The 23,758-nt window shown below is 48.0% G+C and overlaps 1 protein-coding gene across 1 annotated transcript in view; it reads right to left on the minus strand.

The window, feature by feature from the left end:
- Positions 1 to 468: 468 nt before the first annotated feature.
- The window catches only part of MMP17 (matrix metallopeptidase 17), a 60,241-nt gene continuing 36,951 nt past the window's right edge, over positions 469 to 23,758 (minus strand). The window contains exons 2-10 of the mRNA XM_088532486.1: positions 18,308 to 18,440; positions 16,720 to 16,846; positions 11,011 to 11,294; positions 9,909 to 10,085; positions 9,680 to 9,779; positions 7,371 to 7,453; positions 3,882 to 4,034; positions 2,194 to 2,451; positions 469 to 1,456 (exon numbers count right to left, since the gene is read on the minus strand). Coding sequence (XP_088388612.1) covers positions 1,128 to 1,456; positions 2,194 to 2,451; positions 3,882 to 4,034; positions 7,371 to 7,453; positions 9,680 to 9,779; positions 9,909 to 10,085; positions 11,011 to 11,294; positions 16,720 to 16,846; positions 18,308 to 18,440 — 1,644 coding nt within the window. The 3' untranslated portion in view covers positions 469 to 1,127. The remainder of the gene's footprint in view (positions 1,457 to 2,193; positions 2,452 to 3,881; positions 4,035 to 7,370; positions 7,454 to 9,679; positions 9,780 to 9,908; positions 10,086 to 11,010; positions 11,295 to 16,719; positions 16,847 to 18,307; positions 18,441 to 23,758) is intronic.

A 23,758-nucleotide genomic window follows, 5' to 3' on the forward strand; every position in this document is an offset into this window, starting at 1 on the left:
TTGGAACAGCTCTATCATGGACCCTTCCACAGGATCTCACTCCTCTCAAAGACTGTCAGACACCCAAATTATATCTCAGGAAATGGATTAGCAGTGAGAGGATGGCCAGGAGTGTTCCTATAGAGGTGTTCTGTCACTCTACATTGTGGCTGTGTTTCAAGAAGAGTTTCAGGCTAACTATGCAGCATCCCTCACTTACTCCATCCCATCCTCCACAGTGCAGTCAGGCACAACAGAGTCATGAATGGATGACATTCATCTTGATCTAAAACATAAGACAACCTGAAACGGAAACGCCAAGAGCCGAGAAGTTCACGCGCACGGATGAGACCGGCTGTATTTGCATCTCATTTGCATGGCTGCACCCAGCGGGTTTGCCGCTTGCGGAGAGGGCCGGCGGCTCCTGGGCCCGGGCTGTCAGCACCTGCAGAAGGCGGCGGACGTGGCGGGGCAGATGACTGTGACATCTGTGTGTAGGCAGCCAAGGTTTATTTGATAAACTCTTAAATTCAAATGACCTGGATACAAAGATAAGCTGCACCGCCTTCTGAAAGGCAAAGGTGTTTCTGACCCATAGGAACTGATACAGGTTATCTCGACATCAGTTACCACAGCAGATTTGATAGTAAAATGATCACCTGGCAGTTCATCTTAGTGAAGCCCAAGTTTCCTTCTACCTAGTACATCCAATAGGATGCGTACACCGTGTCATCGGATGTCAGCGCAGCTCCTGCACCTCTGCCCTAGCCCTGCTGCCTTTCGTCCCCCGTCTCACTGGGAGCTGCTCTGTTCTCAGTAGCTTTTCCCTCCTCTGTTTGCAGTTTTAAAACATTCAAAGCAACACATCTGCATGGAACATTTCTAAATTCAACATTATAGGCTGCTCTCATCTTTAACTGGATGGGGGAATAAAAAGGTGCAGAACTCAAAATCTGTTATTAGACCTTTAAACTAAAATTAAAAAGAAAAGAAACAATCACTGTTCACTTCTCATGGAGAATTCAAAACCTTTTCTGGTATGTTCCTAGGAATGTTTCTGTCTGCTTGCAACAGTGCAGCATCGTGGGACTTTATCCACCTGTGGTCCCCGAAGCACCGCGACGTCGCCCTGCCCGCGTGAGGGGACGTCATAGGGCCGCACACACCAGTGCTGCTGTCCACACGCTCGTCAGCACGAGGCCGGCAGAGAGTCTGAGCACGGGGCGAGCCCGGAGGGAGGCGGAGGACGAGGTGCAGGAACAGACCTCGTAGCCGTTTTCGGAGCGGCTCTCGTCGTGATGCCCCGGTTCGGAGCGCGCCCCGGTCCTGCTGCTCCCCGCGGCTTCCGGGGCGTCCGCCTGCATGTCGCTGCACACCAGCCAGTCCCGCGCGATGGACTGCGGGTAGCCGGCCTCGGCCTCGGCCCCGCTGTCCAGCACCTTCCAGTATTCCTTGCCCCTGAAGAAGTAGCTCGCACCTGGAAAAGAAACGAAAGGCCAAGGCAAAGTTAGCGGGATGGGCAGCCTTCCAGTGCGGCAGTGCAGGAGCACGTGCACCCCCAGCCAGAACTCAGGGAGCAGAGGTGTGCGCAGGACCACCGCTTCTTGCGTCTGTTAGCACGGTGGTGGTGGTAGGATGCTCTAGAAGATGATGATAACCTCCTCTCTGGGATCTCTCTAGCTTTAAACATCTCCTATAGTAAAACTTCCATGGTCTTTCAGGGAGCAGAAACCACTAAGAAATCTAACCACTGGAAAAAAAAAAAAAAAAAAAAGTCCCAGCAGTCCTAATTCTAGGAAAAACATTTCCTTTAAAAATATTTTTGTCCACATTCTGATTTCTCTAGCAGAAAATCTAACTACAACAAATACAGTGAAGATCAAAAGAGCATACATCAGGATAAAAAAAAATGGAAGAAAAAAAAAGATGAACTGTGTTCTTTTAATAAAACCCAATTATTAGGGCCCCAAAATACTTTTATTGTCTACCTGAACTTACAGTGTCTCTTAGTGAGCAGAGTGCAGCACAGGGAGCTTTGACTCAAAGTTTAGCTCTCTTTTTCAACTCTATGTAAGACAACTAAAGGTGTCTGCACACCTGGGATTTAGCAGTTTATAAATGCAGGAAGGACCAGAAGGATCTATGTTCTAAGTGGAAATGGTGCTGTTTTATAATTTCTTAAAAAAAATCCCAAAAATCAGCATAAGGACTCACCATCTGACCATCTCATGGCATCATCCAGAGGGGTGGGAATTCCCTTCCACAAAGCGGTCTCTGAAGGATACCCGGGATCCATCCGCCGCTCGTGGTCATCGTAGCGCCAGTAGAGATTGTCCTTAAAGAAATAAGTCTTGTCATTGTGGGCCCAGGAGAAAGCAGCGTCGATTCCTCCCAGGGGCAGCCCGAAGTCCGAGATGGGCCGGGGATATCCTTCCTCCACGTTGTTGTCTTTGAACACCCAGTATCTGTCTCCTGAGGAAAGGAAAGAGGCACGTGGCAAAAATCCCGTTTGTTTCACAGCTGAGCCCAGCCCGGCCCGTGTCTGGCCCTCTGCGGCCGCGCTCGGGGCTGAGCTGCTGGCACCGGAGCACGGGCAGCAGCCCGGTGGGGAATCTCTCCAATAGCTGCTTTTTTGGGTCAGCCTCTCCCCAGGGCACAGCCCCACATTGAACTGGCATCGCGGTTCCTGGCTGCGCTGCACCTGGGCAGGACAGCACTGCCGATACATTCATATTTTTCAACTAAAAATGAAGCACCGAGTGACTTGCCCAGAGTCACACAGCCCACAGTCTGTGGCTGCACAGGAAAATGAACCCCAGTCTCTCCATTCCAGCTTAAATCTCTAGCTGCGGGTTCAGTATTTCCATCTCTCAGACCCCTCTTGCGGAGCTGGAGACAAGGCAGCAGCTCTGTGGGGCCCTGTTGGGTATCACACAAACTACTTTAAGGATCAGGCTTTTCCTCCCTCAATTTTCTTGAAAATTTGAAGAGGCACTTCAGCTACAAGAGGCTGCCCACACAGCAGCAGCAGGGAATTGCTGTGGCTCCACTTTCTGTCCAGGGATCAATGAAATAGAAGTGGAAGGAGAGAACGAGATGGTATCTGATGGCTGGAAAGAAAATCTCTAATTTAATTTTACAAGTTAGGCAGCACTAACTAACACATCACACAGGGCTATAGAGGGCTGTATTTAGGGCAGGTGGCCACTCAGCTGTGGCACAGCTGTAATTGTGGCACCTGTGGCAATCGTGGCACACGCAGGCGCTGCTGGACCGGAGCGGCACGAGGCCCGTCTGTCTGTCTGTCCATAGCCAGGGAGCTGCACCCCTGGGAAAGGGAGACCCGAATGATTTCAGGGCATGCGAAAGATGCTAGCAGGACACTTCTTTAGGAGCTAAGAGCTAATCTTTCTTTCCCAGCTTTTCAGAAGGAAATTTAAGGGATTTTTTTTAAATAAGGGGATTATAGCATTTATTTTAAGTAGAAAATTACAACAGAGATGCAATAAGCAAACCATTGCTCTCGAGGTTTACATTTTTGTCTCCTCTGTGCCTTCTTTTCTCCTTGGCCACAAATATTAAAACGAGAGAAAAGTCAAGGAGGGAAGAAAACAAAACTCTGAAAGGGGAGAGGCAGGGTGGTTTCTGCTTGCATTTTGTTCTTGAAAAGCAAAGATTTCAGTAAGCTTTTCATTTAAGAAAATTTTCAGGAAGTCTGCCCCATTTCTCATGGACCCTGGCTGCTCTTTTCTGACCACCCTTCCCAGCAGCCGTGTTTTGTTCAGTTTCTGGCTCGTGCATCATCCAGAAATGACATTAAGTCAAACTTTAGCACGGAGCTATAAATTGGGCAGACCCATCAGTAGGGCTAGGGAATATCCCTTCCCTGTGTTTGCTCTCACCTTTGAAGAACACAATCTTGTGGTCGCTGGTTCTCTCATAGACTGCATCCACGCTGTCCAAATTCAAGGGCAAACCCCGCCAAAATCGGTGGATCTGGGCCGGCTGGAGGGAGACCAAGTGCTTATTGCGAGTCAGTCTCCAGAAGTACTTGCCTAGAGGGACAGACTGGGCATTACTGGAGCACCCTGTGTTGAACCACAAATCACCCATGGCAAGAGGAGGTCTCTCCTCTCCTGCCTTGCTGCTTTTGCATGGGAACTTCCTAGGAATTGGGAAGAACAGTCTAAAAATCACTGGAGAGTCTAAAATTAAACCAGCTTGGCCCAGCCTTTGGAGAGACTTGGAAGAAACATGCCTACTTCTGCCCTCCCGGAGCAAGACTGGGGAAAAGCAGAAAAGGAGGCACAGCCAAGGTGCCTGGGTGCAATCCAAAGACGTGTGGTGAGTGCAGGGACAGGGCTCTGGAGGGACTGCAAAGGGACACGGCAGGGACAGGGCTCTGGAGGGACTGCAAAGGGACACGATTCCTGGTGCCACGGGCAGACACCAGTCCCTGCTGCGGCCTCTGTCACAGCAGAGTTTGGCAGGGGGCATTTTTACATAGTTTGGGGTATGGAAAAGGAAAGAGGTTGGCCTGGTGGGGAAAGGACACCTCATGCTGGATTTCTTAATGATTTTAGTGGTGACTCGAAAACCAACAATCTTTACTATTTCTAGCCTCCTCAGGCTGAGCTGTCGCAGTGTGTTTCATGCTGCGTCTTCCCTGGAGAGCCCCCCACAGCAAGAGCTGGGTCAGAGCAAGATGTCTCACTCTCAGCTTGGCCTCGTATTAGTTTTTGCCTGGTAGAAATTATTGCATGTTATTTACAGCTGCGTTTGTATCAACTCCCAAAGGGAAATAAGCAACAGAAACCAAAGATGAGTCTTCAATTTGTATTCAAGATGCTCCTTCTCCAGAGCGGGCAGATTGTGAGACGGTCTTTCGAAATTTTATGGAAATTGGATCTTAGCCTAATAATGCAGGAGGCAAAAATCCAACACTTAAACATCTGCAGGAAGGGTTTTTTATTATAATTATAAGGATTTATATAATTTTCTTGTTCTTCTGCTCCAGTTTGCATATTTGCTCTATCTGACTGAAACCTATAGCTGAATAATGCATTCAAATATGGCAGGGACTGTCATAATTATAGATTCTTTTTAAGGACATGAAAAAAAATAGTATTCAAACTTGAAGGCCATTGTATGTCTATGGAAACACATGTAATTACATAAAGATGATCTCTGCATTTCTAATTAGAGGCGCACTAGACTAATACAAAGCACAGCTTGTTTTCTAATACAAAGCACAGTTTGCCATAATTTCCTTTCTAGTAGATACCTACCTAAACTTCTAAGTGCTCTGTGCTGTTTGACAAAACAAGCAAAGCCCCAGAGCTCTAGATATTTTAGCCATTTTCTAGCACTGGGCTCAGGGGATGCACAACTAGAGCAAGCGAGATCTAAATCTACAAAGTCAGGCATGGTCTGGATTGGTGGTTAAGTTTGGTGGTGGTTGGGTTTTTTTTTGATAGGCTATTAAGCCAAAAAAAAAAAAAAAAAAAGCAATTGAGGTAGCAATGAATTCTTAACACTTCACTCCACTTTACCCACGCTCATGTTTTGCTAAGGCCAAGCCTGCTTGCCCAAGTGCTGCACTTAACTTGGACACTCATCACGCAAAGCCAGACACATCAGGGAAGTGCTGCTATGAGCATGCAAAAATACAACAAATTAAAAAATAAAAACCCCAACCCATGTTCATTTCAAGTTAAAGAGTGTGATTTCAAACCACCCTCCAAGCTAGCAGACTGAGAAGGATGAAAACTAAGTGTAAAGTCCTGCTGTCTCACGCATCTCATTTATATGGGTGACGCATTGAGGCTTTCTTTAACGCTATATTCCTTAACACTAATTCGGAAGTGTGGAGAACTCGCCGTGGCATTGAACAAAAGGCAAGTGGGGAGCCTGGGGAACAGCAGCCACCGCGTCTCATCGCACTGGGAGAAGCTTTGGGAGCCTCCCAAGGGCCAGGGCAGCCCCGCGCGCTCCGTGCCCTAGCGCAGCCTTGCAGGGTGACCCAGGGCCCCTGCAGCTGGGCACCCCGGGCATCCTGGCCCGCAGAAAGCGGGTGTAAAAATAACTGCATACAGAAAATAGGCACTGCGATGGAATTCTTCTTAGCTTTGATTTTTTTTGGTTCCTCCCTGTTTCTGCGCTGGATCAGTTTGGGATAGCTGAACTTTGGCCAAGAACGTAAAGCAGTGCCCGCCGGGCACTTTTCCATCCTGCAAGGATGGAAGAGAAGCCTGTGGCGTCCGGCAGGGAAGCACCGGGGGATCCTTGCAGACAGCCGGGCACCCCGGAGGAACCCGACAGCAACTGTTTGCTAACACAGAAGCAGATGGCTCCGTACCTGCACGCGTGCTGTCTGCAAGCGATGCCCAGCACGCGGCAGCAGAGACGGGGACGCGCAGGAGGCGAGGGAAGGCGAAGGCATCCAGGGAAAAAAGCATCAGAGCTGCTGTTCTGCCAATCCTCCGCTCAACCCGGATTTTGACATCACATTGCAAGTACCAGACTTCAGTTCTTTGCTTTGAACTCCTGGGCAGGGGGGTGCAAAGGGTCAACGAGCAGCACAGCGGAAAGTGCCGAGCTGGATCTGCAGCAGAACGGCCACTTCCAAGTGGCAAAGCGCCGAGCACGGCGCGCTGGGCAGTTAGCGGGAGCGCGAGCGCTGCCTTCATCCGCGGAGCCGCAGAAGCTCCTCTGCTCTCACCCTGCCAGCGAGCCGCTAGACTCCCCTCAACCTTGGCAAACCCTTAATTTCTCCTGGCTGAAGACTCCTTAGCTTAATTATGTTCTGTGTTAAAGAATATATTTTTTAATCATTTTTAGATAAATTGTGTTTTAGCTTCACTGGATTTCTCCTTTTTTTTTTTCCTTTGGATGGAGAGAAGCATGGGATTTACTGTTCAGTCACCTGGATGCCTCCACCAGGTCCTTTCTCCTCCTCCCTAGCAGCCCATGCTCAGCTCCATCCCTCAGCTCACAGTCTCTGCCCGTTGCTCGTCAGTGCTCACGCACATCCCTGGCACCTCCATCATCACCCGGTGCCTGGCAGGGCTGAGCCTGGCATTTCCCTCTGCACATTAAAACCTCCTTAGCACCTGGCCTCAGTCTTGGGGACTGATCAAAGGTCTCACACCCTTTATTTGGGCCAAAAGGTGCTGACAGTCCGTGAGAAGTATCACTGGGGCTGCAGGCTCTGCAAGACCCAGTAGTTTTCTGGGGTCTGTGATCCCGGAGCCTATTTATCCTAATCGCACGTTCCAGATGGTCCGATACTGCCCTTGCGGCGTTACAAACCAGTGTCACGTGGACATTACTGCAGGGCTCCGTGCACACCAAGACCACGGACACCAGCAGCGGTGAAAGAAGTCACTTACCTTTGAAGAAGAAAGCCTCTCCTCTGATCTGGGCCACGGCATCGAAGTGAGTGTTGCATCTGTTGGGCACATCCCTCCAGAGCCTGCGGAGAGACGAGCCAGGTGAGAAGGGGCCTGCGCCAGCACCTGGGCTACCCAAGACCACTGCGGAGAAGAGCTGAGGGACACAGGGCACACACATCCCAGCTGAGATAGCAAAGGGCAGTGCTGGCTTCCAGCTCCCCAGTGGGGCAGGACACTGGGGTCTGGCCAGGTGCCCTGAAGCAGCAGGATGCTGGGTGAATAAAAAAGCAAGAGGCAGCAGGCTCCAGAGGTTGGGAACATCGCTAAGACCAGAAAAGCCAGCTAGAGGTGACAAAGCTGGAGAGTGAGGCAGCAGCAAACACTAAGCAGAGAGACTTGGAGGTGAGATGATGCCACATGGTATATAGTGGAAGCCACCTGGCAAGTCACTGGCTGAGATACTGAGTTGCTTTTAACAAGGTGGGTGGGAAAAGCATAGAGTATGAAGGGCCTAAAGAGCTATGAAACCCATATGAAAAATGATGATTGATAGAGAACGAGGAGCGGATGCTGGAAATCTACACAAATAAAGCTGCTCCAGATGACAGGCAAGAATAAATCTAATTTGGTGATAGAAGATTTGTGTGAGGTTGGTAGGATCAGCTTCACAACCCTCTTCAGGAGCAAAGTGACAGATATGCAGTTGAAGCCATTGCAGCCTCCCAGTCACACGCAGGGCAGAAAGAAGGGGTTGGAGGTGAGTGAGTTTCCTGCTCCCCCATTGCCATTGTGGGATGACAATCTGCTACCATAGCGGCAAAAATACATATATTTTTTTCTCTCTTTTCTCTAGGTGCCTTCACAACATGCACCAGCCAACACGATGGTCATACAGAGCTATAGGCACAAGCTCCTTTAGAAGCTGCACAGCAAGAAAGATTAGAGGACAGCGCGAATTCACATGGCCCCTTAGGCTGGGCACATGCTGGTCGGGCAGATCATAGAATCATAGAATCATAGAATGCTTAGGGTTGGAAGGGACCTCCAGATACAGAGCCTCCAGGTTAGGAGCTGTGTCGCTGACCTAGCAGAGCCCATCCTGGCTGGCAGCAGTAACTCGGCCAGCCCTAGGTGGCATCACAACCACACGGATCAGCACAGAGCAAGAACCAGCTCTCACTGCGGCAGCGGGCAGCGTCTGGGACACGGTCTCTGCACTAGTCATTACTAATGAGACGCGTGTATCACCAAGGTGGGCAAAGCGGGGAGAAGAAGGTGCCCCGATGGGAAGAAGCGACCACAGCACAGTGTTTTTCTCAAGATTACATTCTCCTTTGGCCCCACTGCTGTGGCAGCAATCCGGCTTTCATGTTTTCACATTGCAAAGAAGGATGCTGTTGTTCACCCCTCTTTGCAGGGCGGGAATTGAGGCCCAGGGAGGTCAAGCCCAGCAGAGGGGCAGAGAGGAGACAAAACCAGCACCTCCCTGGGTGACCTGCTCTGTCTCTGATGCTCTCACCTGGGACACTCTTGGGACCAGGAAAAAAAAAAAAAAGTGCACAACCATTAACTTCTACCTATTTACTCAGTGTCAAAAGGACGCTTCCCCTCCTAGCCCTTCTGCTGTCCTAGAAGCAAAGCAAATTGGTAACTCCTACGTTTATTAATGACCTAGATCCAGAGCTTTCCTAAATGAGGGTGCTCTGGTTGCTTGATAGCGCGCTCAGTACAAGCAGTTCTTTGCCAACCCCAAGCTGTGCTGGAGGCAGCCTCTCAGTCCACTTGCTCCAATATTCACCCCCGCAGGTACATGAGGGAGTTGCTCACGGTAGAAAGATTTAGGTAAGTTATGCTTGCACAAATCAGGACACTGCAGAAGAAGTTTGATTAAAATTTCAGCAAGGATGAGTTCACCTAAGGGCGATGGGGACAAATTTCTACTCACAGGGGTAAAATTTGGAGCCTTGGGGAAATGCAAAGCATTCCACAGTGACACAGAATTTCTGAATATGCCTTGAATGATAAAAAACAGCTAACAGACCAATAGCTACTGTCACTCACTGGTGCTATTAACCACTTCAGTTTGGAGTCAGCAGGCCAGTCTCCATATACCCCGGGATGTTCAGGAGACATAAGGAGGAGGAAGGTGTACTCGGTGTGTGTATTTACAGGCAGTTAAGAAGTCCAGAGGGAAATACCACAGCTGGAGTGGGCAGATAAGATCCCAATGCTTAAGTGGTCTTTTACTTCTACATGGCCTTTGCAAAAATATGAACAACAGCAAAACAAAAATGGGCTTGACTTACGGGACAGTGGAGCGGTTTTCTGGCAACTCTGGCAGAACAGGATGGTCGTCGGCTTTGCTTACTTCAGGCTTCGCTGTGGGGGACACCGATTCCCTGACTCCTATGTGCAAAGACAAAGAAGCAGTAGAAGGGAACACCATCCTCCCCACATGCTCCACACAGAGAAGAGCTAGTCCAGTGCATTCTGTGGCAGAAATGGGCCACAGGTGGGTAAGGGACACAAACTTACCATAGAGTTGCCAGATTCGGACTTTATCCTCGTAAGGCAGGTCATACTTCAAAGGATCTCCCACTGGACCTTGATAATAGGGTCTCATAATAGACTCTATGGCAGAGATGTGCGTCAAGCCAATGGCATGGCCAAATTCATGGACAGCTACAGCAAACAGGTCCATCCCATGGGCATCTGGAAATAAAAACATCATAAAAACGTAAATCACTACCTGTTGATTGCATTTTGTGACTCTGGACAGCATGGGCTCCTTGTCCAGCCTGGACTGAGCATGTATGCAATTGTCAGCTCCGATCAATTTTAAGTATGGTTGTGGCAAAGTTCATGATCACAAGCCCTCAAATAGGGAGGTAGTGAGGCTGGAAGATCATAAGTCCTCAAAGAAGGAGGTAGTGAGGCTGGAAGGCCGACACCTCCATGGAGTCCAGTCTCCAACCCACGGCAAGGGCCCCCAAAGAAGCTGTCACGGGCTGATCCTGCCTAGCGCTTTGCATTCCCCACTGGGCCTATGGCGCTGGGGGAATTTTTGCAGAATTTTCCTTCTTTCTTGATCACCATTATTTACAGTACCTGTAAATAGGTGTTTTTTTTCTATAACCTGTACTGTTTTCCCCAGCACCAGGAGAGAACAAGATGTGCACTTCCTGACATTTTAAAGCCAAACTGACAACCTTGGAGATATTTTTATATCACCTACCAAGTTGTTATTTTTGAATCACTAGGAAGAGAACAAAATAAATAAAAGATGAAGCTTAGATAGCTCCAGACCTTGGCAGTAGAGGGCAGCTTTCCTGTCATCAGCCTCCTGCCCTTGCCTGTTGGCTGTGTTTGGAGGGAATCCCCTCCTCGAGGTCATCAGTCTATGGTCCTCTCCTCACATCCGAGCCCACAAGGGAAACGTGGAAACTCCTTCCACTATGCTTGAACAGACAGCAATCAGGCCCGCCAAGTTCAAAGAGGGCAACTTTGTTGGCTTAATCTCTAGTAACACATCTGCCAAGACAAGCTACTGAACTTCAGCGCTCACCTCCACTCTGCTCCTCTGTAAAACGGATAGAAAAGAAGCTTAGCATGAGGATCCAAACAGGAGCCTCCATACCTGATGATCGAAAGGTCCAATATTCGTCATCATCAAAATGAGTGTCTCCTGCTGTGTGGTGGTCTCCAGGGAAGAAAGCATGAGCGACGGTGCCACCAGGCCCGTCGAAGGGATAACCGTCATTGTGATCTGCCTTGGAGAAGTCGATCTGGATGTCAGCATTGTTACCGGCCACTTCATGGAAATTCAACGGGGTAATGTCGCTCCAGACCTTCAGGGCATAGTACATCAGGGCACGGACTGTGTCGTGACCAAGGTGGGATTCTTTTGGGAAGGTGCGGACCCTGAGAGACAAGAAAAGAAAACTATATAAAAAATGATGAGACAGGAACACAGAGAATGAGCATCTTCCTCATTCTGCTGATTGTTTTACGACAGGGACCTCTCAGAAGGAGCTCCTCCATGGCTTGGGTCTTCTGTGCTCAGCAGCAGAATGGGCTCTGCAGATGCCTGGCTCAGCTGCGAAGCACAGTACCTGCAAGGAGGCTATAGAGCTCTTAGCTCACCTGAGAAGTGCCTCAACACGCTTGATATATGCGTGTCTGAGAGACTCAAAATCACATTTCAGAGCTACTAGCAATGTTTCCACAGACAAACCCTGCCACTTATCCCCCACCTTGCCCAACCCCAGACATCACAAAGCTTGATTGCCTTTCTAGAGAATACCCAAACATTTTATTTGGCAAGTTCCCTTTCAGATCTACTGTTAATTATGTTCTCACTATTTTTTTGTTCCAAGTGCAACCCAAATATAAAGATTATTTACTTCTGAAGCCTTCACACCACACACAGGCCCATAAGTTTTCCCACAACAACCAGCAGGTCATTGCTCATTCTCGCTACACTGGCATGTAAATCCATGACACATTTTCTGCTTCCATATATTCCCCGGCATGTCTGCTGAAGACATAAAACAAACTCTGAAACCTGCACACTGCCAGCAATCTTTAGAACTGCAGTATATAAAAAGGAGGAAGAGGAAAAGATGCATTTTATGTAAATCTTGTTCAAAGTCCTCCAAACTATTACTTGGGGAAGACAGGGTATCTGATGGAGCACCACAGCAAAGATCTCATCCTGCTCCTTGGTAGATAAAGTACTGACTAGCTGGGGCTTATTACACCATTGTACATATGAAGGGTACAATATGTTTTCTCTGCATTGGGATATCACCATTCAGTCCTCAACACTGCCTTGTCCTGAAGGAAAGTCAGATGGGAGTAACGGTGAGCCAGGTTTGCCGTGCAGCAGCATAATTCAAACCTCCCTTTCGCTCGGAGCTGGAATGAAAAAAGTCAATGTTTTCTGTGTAACCAAACCTCGAGAAAGAGCCCCTAATGCTACTGATTTAATATAAAAGGTGAAAAGACAAAGACGCAATAAGGCCTCCTGACTTCTGAAAGAGTATGTTTAGATAATCTTTCATTGACCATTTTGACAAAAAATAAATACGTTCCAGGAAAATGTACTGTTGACTGAGTAATTATTGACAGAAAACAATTCTACTGGAAAATTTCTGGCCAGCTCTACCCTAGTAATAATGTACACTTTATTTCTAGTGTACCAGCACACCAACCAAAGCATTCAAGAAATATTCATGGCTTGACAGATTTTTAAAGGCCGAAGCAACAATTACGATCACCTCACTTGCCCTCCCGTACGATATAGCTCAGAGAACATCACTCAGTATTACACCATTCCCCAGCACCAGTGCAAAGCAAGGACTAAATGTCCAGAGGCAATTACAGGTGGCAGGAAGGGATGCCATGTCACTCAAGCTTTTCCTACTAGTGAAAAATTGTGTACGATTGTGTAACATTTGGGAGACTTTACGGATCAGCAAAGAGGAATACGAGCAAATTGCTGCAACTGCTGCTTTCACAAATACTTGCTTTGCATCCCATTCCCTCGTGGACATAGAGCCCAAAGCACACCACGTCCTGACCTGGGCAAAGTCACTGAGGTTTAAATTCAGGACACAAAAAATACTGGACTCATGAGAAAAAGAAGACAGCAAGAAACCTCTCCAACAGCTTCTCTGAAGACCTTGGGAAGTCTATACTGGAGACACTGTAAATGAACTGGGAAGACCAGGCAAAAGATCACAGCCACAATAGGAAAAATTAGCCATATCTACACCTTTGTTATACCTAAACTACTCTAGAGAGAGCCTTGACTGCTCATATACATCTAAGGAGTAGTAGTACCTGGTGATACAAACAGTATGAGCATGAGATCAGAACAGACAACTTGCAGACAGTGTTTAAAGAAGACACTGGCTTTCAGATATTCATTAACTAAGTGAGGAAGTATCTTCATTTTCCAGGGTATCCCACCAAATTTAGGTAAAACCTTGGTGGCTTTAATGTCAACTAAATAATTATATACGTAAAGCACACTTGTGCTTATGTCAGGAGGTAAGACCTCATCTCCAAGGTCTGAGTGCCCAGAGCATGGGACTCAGATTCAGGACTATTATCTGCTCTTCCTGCCTCAAGCTCTGCTCTCCTGCATGAGCCATTTTCTTTCCCTTTGACCTGACTTTCCACTGCTGTAAAAATGAGAATAATAAATCTGATCTCACTTGAAAAGGCTGGTGGATGAAAATCTCTGTTTGAAGAGACAAATATTATTAATATTCATTCCAGTCCCTAATGCTAGACACATTAGATTAAGGCAGAAGCAATATCAATACTTATTTTGCTTCTTATTAAAGGTCCTGCACCTCTGAGCTGACCCACATTTTATTAGCAGGCAGCAGACGTAAGTGAAAAATCCCTGATCCTTTATTCATTACAACCATTAGTTTTCAACAGATTCCCATCAGGATTTCCAATTCAGAATCTGATTTGATTGCAGGAGCTCTGCTAATTGATTTCAATGAGATTAAGAGGAGACTATTATATCAACAGGACATTCAGCAACATTGCTTTATCAAGTCCCATCAAAAAAAGCAACACATTTCTAACATAACGCACATGCACACAAGGCTAAAGAGGCTTCCTCCCACCTTGATTATTGCTATTATTCACAGTAAAACAGTGCTCAGGTAGTCAGTGGAAACCCGCACCCCTTGTTCCTGGACTTTAATCCCTCCTGAGACTCCCCTTAAGGAGCTCCAGTCTCTGGTAAAAGCCCGAGTTGAGTAACAGGAGGGAAACCTGCCCCTTCCAGAAATTCCCGCAGGTGCTATGGATTGAGACACTAAAGGAAATAAACTCCCATGTAAGCAGGGTGAAAATTGGGCAGGAGAAAACAGATCTAATGCAGTGCAGTCAGGGACATGCTAAGGCAACATCTGCCCTACGTAGCCTTGAGCAGCTCCACACTCTGCCTAGAAGAAGTGCTTATCCCAGGGTCATGTTCTGCTCCCTGTTCCCAGGGCTCTGCTCCAGGGGCACCATCCATGCGGCTTCTCCATCTCAGGCAGCTCCTTTCCTTGCTGAGAGAGGCACCTGTGGTCGCAGTTGTGGCCGTGGCCTACAGACGAGGTGATGCCACCTCATTGCTGCAGCAGCCTGACCATGAGCTCCACCAGCCTCTGAGCAGCACAGCTGGAGCCCAAAGAGTATCTTGTAGATAGATAAAAGGCAGCTTTAAAGTGGTTCCTGCAGGTACTGCCAGGGCCTTTGCTAGTCCCATCCCCAAATAGTTTTGGGCCCAACTCAGTTAATAAGCAGAACACGGTGAGGACAGAGGTTTCTGCCCACCATGGACCAGCAGCAGTGCCACTGAGCACTTGAGATTCTAGGTCCCTTTCCCGTTTCCCCCCACGATGACAAAGGAGAAGCTACATTGCTGATGTGTGGAAATCAATTCCTGCTTAATGAAAGCACTCCATCACACAGTGCAACCCTGAAACCGGAGAGAAAGAAAATAAATGCTGATAACTACCCAACACAACAGACCACAGATTGCTTGATAAGCCCAGATTGGTTTTTCTGAAGGGGAGAAGAGGGGACAGCAAAGTGTAGACACTGTCCAAAGCACCCAGAGTCGCTTGGCTCGAAACCAGGTGTGCTGCTGCGCTACCCCAGGAACAGCCCCAGCTGGGAAAGCAGCCCCGCAGTTTGTGCTCTCTGAGCCCCTTCCACGAAGGCTCTCCCAGCATTATGCAAAGACAAGCGAGATTGGCCCTCCACTCTTTCTGTGCAATAATCCTTATTCTGCCCTTTAATACACACGCACCATCAGGCAGCACCTACAGCACAACCTGTGTGCCAGCACAAGAGATGATTGATCCCAGGGAGAAGATGAGGGCAAAACCAAGTTTCACACCCAGTTCCTCGGGCTGGGACAGGAGCAGCTGTGCTGGATGAGGCTGAGCAAGCCAGCTTTGTGCCTTGTTCCTCGACCAGGGATTGGAGGGTTGCACGGGCTCCATGGGGCTGCAGGTGGCACATCCCAGCAGTCAGGAACCTCAGCAGCCCAATGCTCTTGCATTGGGAATGAGAGCTCAGGATACTCTTTCCACATTTATAGGCACCTTCCTGGCAGCATCCCCTGCTCCCACTGTTACCCCCTCACCGCAGTGGATCCACATCCCAGCTCAGCTAGCAACACAAACCTGCTGCACGTGGCTGGGCACCGCTCATGGAGATTGCAGAGCTGCCACCACGAGGCTTTGCTCCGGCTCCAACATCCCAAGCCCTTAAATTTCACAGCTTGCAAGACTGCAGCATGGATGAAGTGGCATGTGGGACTTGTCCTTAATGAAAGATTAATACAAGCAGGCTGCAAAACCAGAGCAAAACCCCTTGCAAGGAGCCTGTGGGTTTGCGGCTCTGGCAGAGGGCATCTTTCCTTTTTATATGCACAGCTCAATCCAATTCTGGGTTTTGTTTGCTCTTTTTTAAATCTCCAATCAATGAATAAGAGGTAGGCATGTAAAACTTTATGCCTCTATTGACAGATTTTCATGACAGTTTCCAAAAAAGCTATTCTAATCTCAAGTGCTGGATGTAAATACCATACTGGAGCCTCCTGCTGGCTTATAGAGCTTCCAGTTATAAAATACAGCCCCTTCCTGAACAACAGCCACGATCTTGGAAAGGAAGAAAGAATAAAAAGCAGCCGTGAGTTTGTCGGGAGATGGAATTTTTATATCATGCATATAAAACTGTCTTGGACCTAAAACCCTTTTTTATGGCAACCTTTGCAGCAGCACCACTCAGCTGCAGAGGGAACGTGAAGCGGGTTTGTATCCTGGGACCAAAGCTACTGACCTTATTCCCCTTCTTACGTTGCACTTGAGCCTGGGATGAGTGAAATATATCAGCACGGTTTGAGTCCTCATGTGAATGTCACCACTCTTTAGTCCTGCCATGATATCTCTATCATGCCTTACCCAGCTCAGAGTTAGGCAGCTACCCTACGAATTGACAGTGGTGTAACTGCAACCAGAGCTCAGCATGGCTGGGACCACACGCTCCAGCCCCAGCTGTGGCCTCGCTCCAAGTGCTCTTGTGATGCTCTCAGCTTCCTGCAGCAGCTCTTTGAAGAACCACCACTGTTGCCCACGGTCTCTGCAGGCAGAAAAATGAGCCTTGGAAAGCGCAATCGTGGTCGGTGGCAGGTGGAGAGGACACTTGTTTCCAAACACTCCCCCATGGGGTGCTGTAGGCTTGGGCAGCCAGCTCTAAACTCCCATGTTTCCCCACGTTCAGAGTGTCCCATGCTTGTCACTTAAACAGTGAGACTGATTCTTACCTCCAGGACAAGTTCCTTTTGTTCCACTTGGTCGCGGCCTGAGTGTGCCGCTTTTCCCTGCTCTCCGAGGAGGCGAAATCAGGGAGCGAGCAGCGAGGGGTCTTCATCAATTCCAGCGTGGCTTCATCTAGGGGAGAAACAAACCATGGAAACAACGTGCTGGAAATAATTATGCTGCAGGACTGGGAAGCGCGGGTTAAGAAAGCCCCTGGGACAGGCAGCGAGGCAGTGCACGCATCCGTCGGGCGGTGGCAATGCTGCCCCAGCATGGTGCTCATTCACCTCTTTTCAGCACTGTTTTCCTATCTTTTGTTAAGCACTTCATTTCCTAGCTCAAACCCAAGCCCTCCATCTAACCAGGGACTCGTGTAAGTCCCGCTTTAAACATCACTTCCAAGGCAGAAGCTGCAGGTAGTGCTGGAAGGAAAGTCAGTGCCTGTGCTGGGGCCTCCTGGAGCTTGCAGAAAAGTGGAAGGAAAACTATAATTGTAGCTGCTTAATGAAGCACAGAGAGGGAAAGACTGGGCCATGGCAGCCCAGCCCTGGTCCCGGCGTTGCCAGGGAGCCACTGTTGCACTGTTAATTAGCAGCTTCTCTCTAATTCCTCCCTAAATAGCAGCATGGAGAGCAGACTGAGGACACTGTGGGGGGCCGCCGGCCTCACAGCACAAAGGGGCCCATTGCTAGCCAGCCTGAGGGGAAGGGAGCCAACGGCCCCTGCGAGGGGGCACGGATAAAGGCCGCTTTCTCCCTCCCTCTTCACTCCTTTCAATGAGAATATTGAGGAAAACCAGGGCCAAGGAAGGCGACTTGCATCACTCCGGCCTAGCTTTGATTCATCTGGTCCATGCTTGCAGGCACTTTGTAACAGTGAGACGTGGTCACCAGCCCAGAGAAGAGTCACCCACCGCCGAGCCCTCGCCAGCCGCCCGGGCTGCCCAAGGCCAAGGGCTTTGGGCCAATCTGGGGCTACACCAAGGCTGGACAAACCCCATGGGGGCTCTGAGTGCAGCCACTGGCTAGAGTGGTCCCAGGAAGGGCCTGAGAACGTGATGGGAACTCATGATGGGGACTCCTTGGGCACAAGGAGCCGTGGTAGGGTATCGCTGCAGGAATCCTGCTCTCTACTTCTCTTCCTCACGAAGAATACAGAAAGATCTACCTACACAAACGTGGAGGGTTAAAATCAGGATTTCTGTTCCACTCAGTTTGATGCTGCAATTAAGGCTTTGAACAAAGTCATCTATCAGCCTTAGGTTTTTTTTCTGCTTTTATTTTTCCTTTTATTTTTTGAACACATCAAGAGCTATTTTAAGCATGATAGGAACCCTGAGGGTTTGTGGGCCCGGTGAAATAATTGCTTGCCTCAGGTTGTTGGAAGCACAAGGCAACAAAGCACCTGAGCCATGTAATTACTCTTGTAAGTGCAAACGGAGCCGCACATCACACACGTGTCAGACCTTCCTGCGAATGGCGCCACTGCACAGCGCACTGCTGCGGAGCACGCGGTCCTCCTCGTCCCCAAAAGGCCCTCTCAGCCCCTGTCTGTCCCCGTCCACCAAGACAAAAGGGCTCATTTTGAACTGACCTAGGATGCCTGTTGCTTCGAGGCCTCCAAACTGCTGCATGGCCGTGATGGCTTTCGTGAGCTCCTCCTGCGTCTGCAGTTGTCCTGTGACGGGATCCGGAGGAGGCAGATAACCAAATTTTGTCAGCCAGTCCTGTGAAACATGTAGAGCAAGTGATGAGAAAAGGGAAAAAAAAATATATAGAGATAGAGAGAAAGAGGCGCTGAAGGTCCTGTCCGTTCCGCATGGAAATACCTTTTCCATTTACATGTTTATACCCAACTTCCCTATTGAACTGTGTGGTCTCTGTTAACAAATGAATGTGTCACAACAGATCTGTATACATTACTTAAGTAATGGGATCCGATGACCTTCATGCATTCCAATGTTGACATTTAATTTTCCCATCCGGCTGCAAACTATCTTTGATAATAGCAACAGCAGAGTCCTAACCCGGGGGGTTATACAGTCATCTTTTATTCCTCTCTTCGATGCTGGCAGTTCTTAGTGGAAACTTGTTGCAAGGCTGAGCACAGAGAGTGCAACAAAGTGCCCATAATGGAGGACCAGACCCAGGCAAATCCCACCTCACTTGAGGCCTCATTTGAAATTTGAGGTGGTTTCGAGGAAGGGTTTCTGGGTTCAACAGAGGAACCTCCCCAACTTTCAACCTAGGCCAATGACTTAGTTGGTTCATCCCTCTCCCAGGGCACCTTTAGGGACCTTCTCTGGTGGACAGATTAATGCTTCCTGCGTTAGTCATTTTGCTGTGAGATTAATCATCTCGGTGACTTTCAGGTCCTTTCCTCCTCCTGTTTTCTGGCCCCAGGGGCTCAGGGCATAGAGGGACCTGGAGTCCACTCTCACTGTGGAGTTAGTTTGTGGAATGGCTGAGGTTTGAAGGTAAATTAATGAAGAAAAGAGACTTGGCCTGGACACCAAGAGCAAAGACTCCCTTCGCCTAACAGAAGCAACCTGGGCAGGACCCAAACAGACATCAGATGCTAAAAATCCCCCAAATGCATCCTAATGGCTGGGGTTGGACTCTTCCACCTCACATTTCATTGCAGAATTTCGATCTGACACAAAGTCCAATCATGAAGCTCTTAAAAGTGGGGAAAGCAAACTGGGCATGGAGATTCACAGACACCAAACCAAACCAACGCTGGTGGGATAAAGTTCACAACTCCCCTTAGCCACAGGTGGGAGCCAAATCCCTGCTGAAGTCCAGCAGAACGCTCCCATTCTCAGGCTACTCAAGAAGGAGCCAGAAGCAATTTGGTTGCCAGCTAGACCTGGGCCATCCGAGGCCCAGAAGAGATGGCCTCAACGCTTACACACAACTGAGCCCTACAGAGAAAATGCCATGGAAATGTAAAAACAAGATGTTTCCTTGGGGGCCACCACACCACATGTGCTGCAGGCCCTTCGCTTTGTGTCTTCCCCTGAGTTCGCAGGCAACGTGCACCCTTCAGATGTGAAGATCTCAGCTTCCAGGAGCTGAAGGGCCACCAACAGCAGCTCTGCCCCACGTTGTCTCCACGCCATGCTGCTCCCCTCCAACTGCATCAGCAAGGGAGATCTGGGGGCAGGGAGCTCCTACACGGCAGCGTCCATGGACGCACGAAGAAATACTGTTCAACAGCTTTAGGCTAAAGTTTGACCTACATTAAAAAGTCATTCTTGATGATTGATAAGCCTTGTTACAGAATAAAGGCATAAACGAAATCTTTACAGAAAGCGCTGTAAAAATATTCCACTGATAATGGACATGGGGGTTCTCAAATTTAGATTATTTGTTCAACTGGATAAATGGGACACAGTCACGCTCACCCGAGCAGCACCAGGAATGCCAGGATTTGTTTAATGGAGGAAGCTGAAATTTGAATCACCCACAACCCCCAACAGGACTGGCTGATTTATTTAAGAGGATAAATGGCTTTTCTCTCTGTGCTGTCCTCTCTAGCGTTTCAACATGCCATTAACCACCTCTTTGCCAGCTGTATTTACAGCCAGGCACCTATATTTCTATGATCAAAAGCAAAGGGGGCCTGCAAAACACCTGCTGCTCCATCTTTGCCAAAACCCAAGCAAGGTCCACAAGGTGAGCAGAAGACAGCCACGTGCACGCACCAGCATGGCCACCAGCACCTCAGCAGAACCAAGACTGTCATTTGACAGCAATGCATCTTCAATGGGCAATGCGCTTTTGTAGGGAACGTCTCTTCCTCTTGATAATCTAGAATTGACTTCCTCTTGATAATCTAGAATTGAGGCAAATAATACCCTAACTCTCCTTCTTACAACAGCTTTTTAACTGGCCTGTGAATTGTCTTTCTAAACCATTGTTTGGAAAGGGTTTAGAAGCCCTTTCTAAACCTTTTGTTCTTTTGAGTCAGAAGGTAGAAAAAATAAGGATCAGCAAAGAATAATACCGCACGTAAAGAATACCGTAAATACCTTCCTTCTATTTTCTTTATCACATGAAAGAAACATTGATCTATTGAGCTTCTTCAAAGCTACTATTGATCTAGACTTTCACCTCAGTCAATATATCACAAATGTATTTAGTCGGATTAACGCCGAAAGTCGCTACTCACTTATCACTAAAATTTGAATGTCTCTCATCTCACTATCAGTCACCACAGCCACCCTGAATGCCACAGCATCCTCAGCCTCTCTCTGCCAAGTCCAGTTAAATGATTTCACACTTACAAAGCTTTATTACAGGTCTTCCTAAGCTTGCTATGGGAGCAGCTTTAAGAGCTCTCCATTGGGGAACATGGTCTCCTGCACTGGCCGTTTATTTCTTCCCTCGCTCTCTGCCATAGTTGGCTGGTGATGCATTATTACAGCCAGAGAAAGTCACTTATGTTGCCATTTCTTCTTGGTCAATGCAATGGCAGAGCTCCACGAGCGACCAGGAACACATGAGCAACTCCGCAGCTCTCCCCTCGTCCCTTCTCACCGTTAACCTGAAGGCCAAGCCAAGCGCTCTCTTCTCTGTCTCCTCTCACTGCTGTTATTTGTCCCTTTGCACAGCAAAAACATTTGTGACAGAAATTAGACATTTTGCTGCATACAATTTTCTCCCGATTGTTCGTGAGAAATTGGCTATGACATGGAGTTCTACAGTCAGCCCATCAATTGCGAAGAATAGTAGGGTTTAATTTGGTTTCTTCTCCAGCCACGGAGATAGTGTAATTTGTCCTCTAATGATAGCAAAGCCTTTTATAAACTGGAGTTTTAAATAATTCCACTGAGCTCAGAACCATCTGAAGAACGAGGTAGCAATGAAAGGTTAAGGACAGTGAAGACATCGCTGTGGGTTGCGAGAGGCAAAGGTAGAGGAGAGGGATGAGGTCCGGCCAACAGCCCTGCTGACCTCGCTGCAGCAAGAGCAGAGCTGTACTCTGCCTGCATCCAAAGGGAGGGTTGGAATAGTAACACACAGGAACAGGGAGTCTCCTAAAGGAAATATATAAGGAAGGGGCAAATATCAAGGAGCCCTTCACCAAGCACTGATTCTCCTGCACGTAATTTTTCCCCCAGACCGTCATGTTTATCATTCCTTATTCGAGTTATCCATAATATTCATAATGTTATAGACTTCTGTTTTATCACTCTCATTCATCTCTTTCCCATTGTAAGATTTCTGGGCAGTTTATTCTCTTCTCATAATCTAGCTGACCCACAATATTGAAATTTTACATTATACCTCCTACGTGGCAGAAAATTTGATTAGGGAAAATGCTGGATTTGGAGATGAGAAAGATCAGCTGGAAACATCTGGCTATAATTATCTGTGTGTCCTTTGAAAGTTTTTCTGCTATTTTTCTTGTTCATAATTAGGACAAAAGCTAAACACAAACTTTCATGAATAAAAAATTTGAAAACATTCTCAGCAAGATCACTACAAAGTGTTCCCTTATTTCCACTTTTTTTTTTTAAATAAAATGATTTTTTCAGCCTTCACCAGTTTAAATTAAATATTTTCATCAGATTTGAGCTGAAATATTACAATTCCTTAAACATATTTCTTGCCCAAATCATTGAATTAACAAGATAAAAAGATTTTGCTTGGACACATGCTGCATTAGACAAATTGACTTAATTCTATGGAAAGGTTCAGCTTCACCAAATCCCTGTTTTCAAAAGAAAAATATTGCTTCATCAAAAATTTTAGACTGAAACAATATCTGCCTTTGTTTCCATCTGCAAGACAAGCTGGGAATAGACAGAGCAACTCGTCACACCTCATGTCTGAGCCTGGGATATGTAGCTTGGTCTGGGGCTCATGCTGGGGTCTATGAGAGCCACCTCGTTGTGCTTCCAACCCCAGTTTCTCCTCCAGCCCCGATTTCTCATCTCTGGAAAACCCATGCGACAGCATCTCCGGGCCTTGCAGCTCTCTCTGGTCTTGTCTGGTCACACTGCAAGCTCTTCAGGTCCCACTGGGTTTCACCCAAGCCCTCACACTGCCCAGCAACACTGCCAACAACTTCCACCCCCGGAAGAGGATCCGTGCAACAGATTTTTCCTTTTTCTCCAAGAATTTGCCAAGACAAAGACGGGTGGAAGGAGGAGTGACCGAGCCCTAGTGCAAAAAGGATCTTCTGATCACCAGCACCCACGCGGGGGTGGGCATCCCGCTGGGCATCACACCACGACCGAGCACCCTGGGTGTCCCGAGCCCCCCGGCACCGCACGAGCACCCACGGGGATGGCATGGCACCACCAAGGGGTAGGGACACATGGCGCACTTTTTGTAAAAAAAGAAAAAAAGAAGCTTTTTCCTCCCCTTTGCCCCATTTTTCCTTTCCAGCCCCACTGCAGGTGGTATCCAATAAAAGATGCTTTAAAGCCACTGCTTTAAAGCACAGTTTTCCTTTGAAAAAGTGACTGCGCTAACTCTGATCCAACAGCATCATCCCTCCACGGAGCTGCTCCGGGAGCATGTTTGCAGACTGACAGCTCACTCTGTTGACTAAAAACAAGCTGTATGATTTTTTTTCTCATCTGGGTTTCCATATTGCTGTGGCAGAGAGTTATGGGCAAAGAGCCTGCTTAATGCCCTAAAAAAATTGTTAACAGAATCTGCAACAGCAGAATTTTTTATGTAATTTCTTTTGGGCTAGACATGGAGCTAGAAACAACGCTTACAAAGTTCTCCTCTCCACTGTGAGCAAATCCTGCTCCAATTTCAGACTTCTTTTTACTGCTCAGTCAACTTGAACTGAACGCCAGGGCCAGACTCCCTATTACTGTGGTGGCAACCAGGGACTGGGGCTCTACTGGGCCAAGTGATGTCCAAACCCAGAGCAAAACGCTGGTTCTAGCAACAACGAAACCTCCAGCTATCACTTATGCAGAGCCAATCTTCAGATTAAAATGGCAATTTCATTTCTTTTATATACCCACTTCCTTTGTATCAATGACCTTTTGTCCTAGCACCTAGCTACCTGCCTCAT

Source organism: Tinamus guttatus, unplaced genomic scaffold, assembly GCF_059628265.1.
Source record: "Tinamus guttatus ecotype Peru unplaced genomic scaffold, ASM5962826v1 Tinamus_guttatus_pri_ptg000459l, whole genome shotgun sequence".
Classification (NCBI taxonomy): Eukaryota; Metazoa; Chordata; class Aves; order Tinamiformes; family Tinamidae; genus Tinamus; species Tinamus guttatus.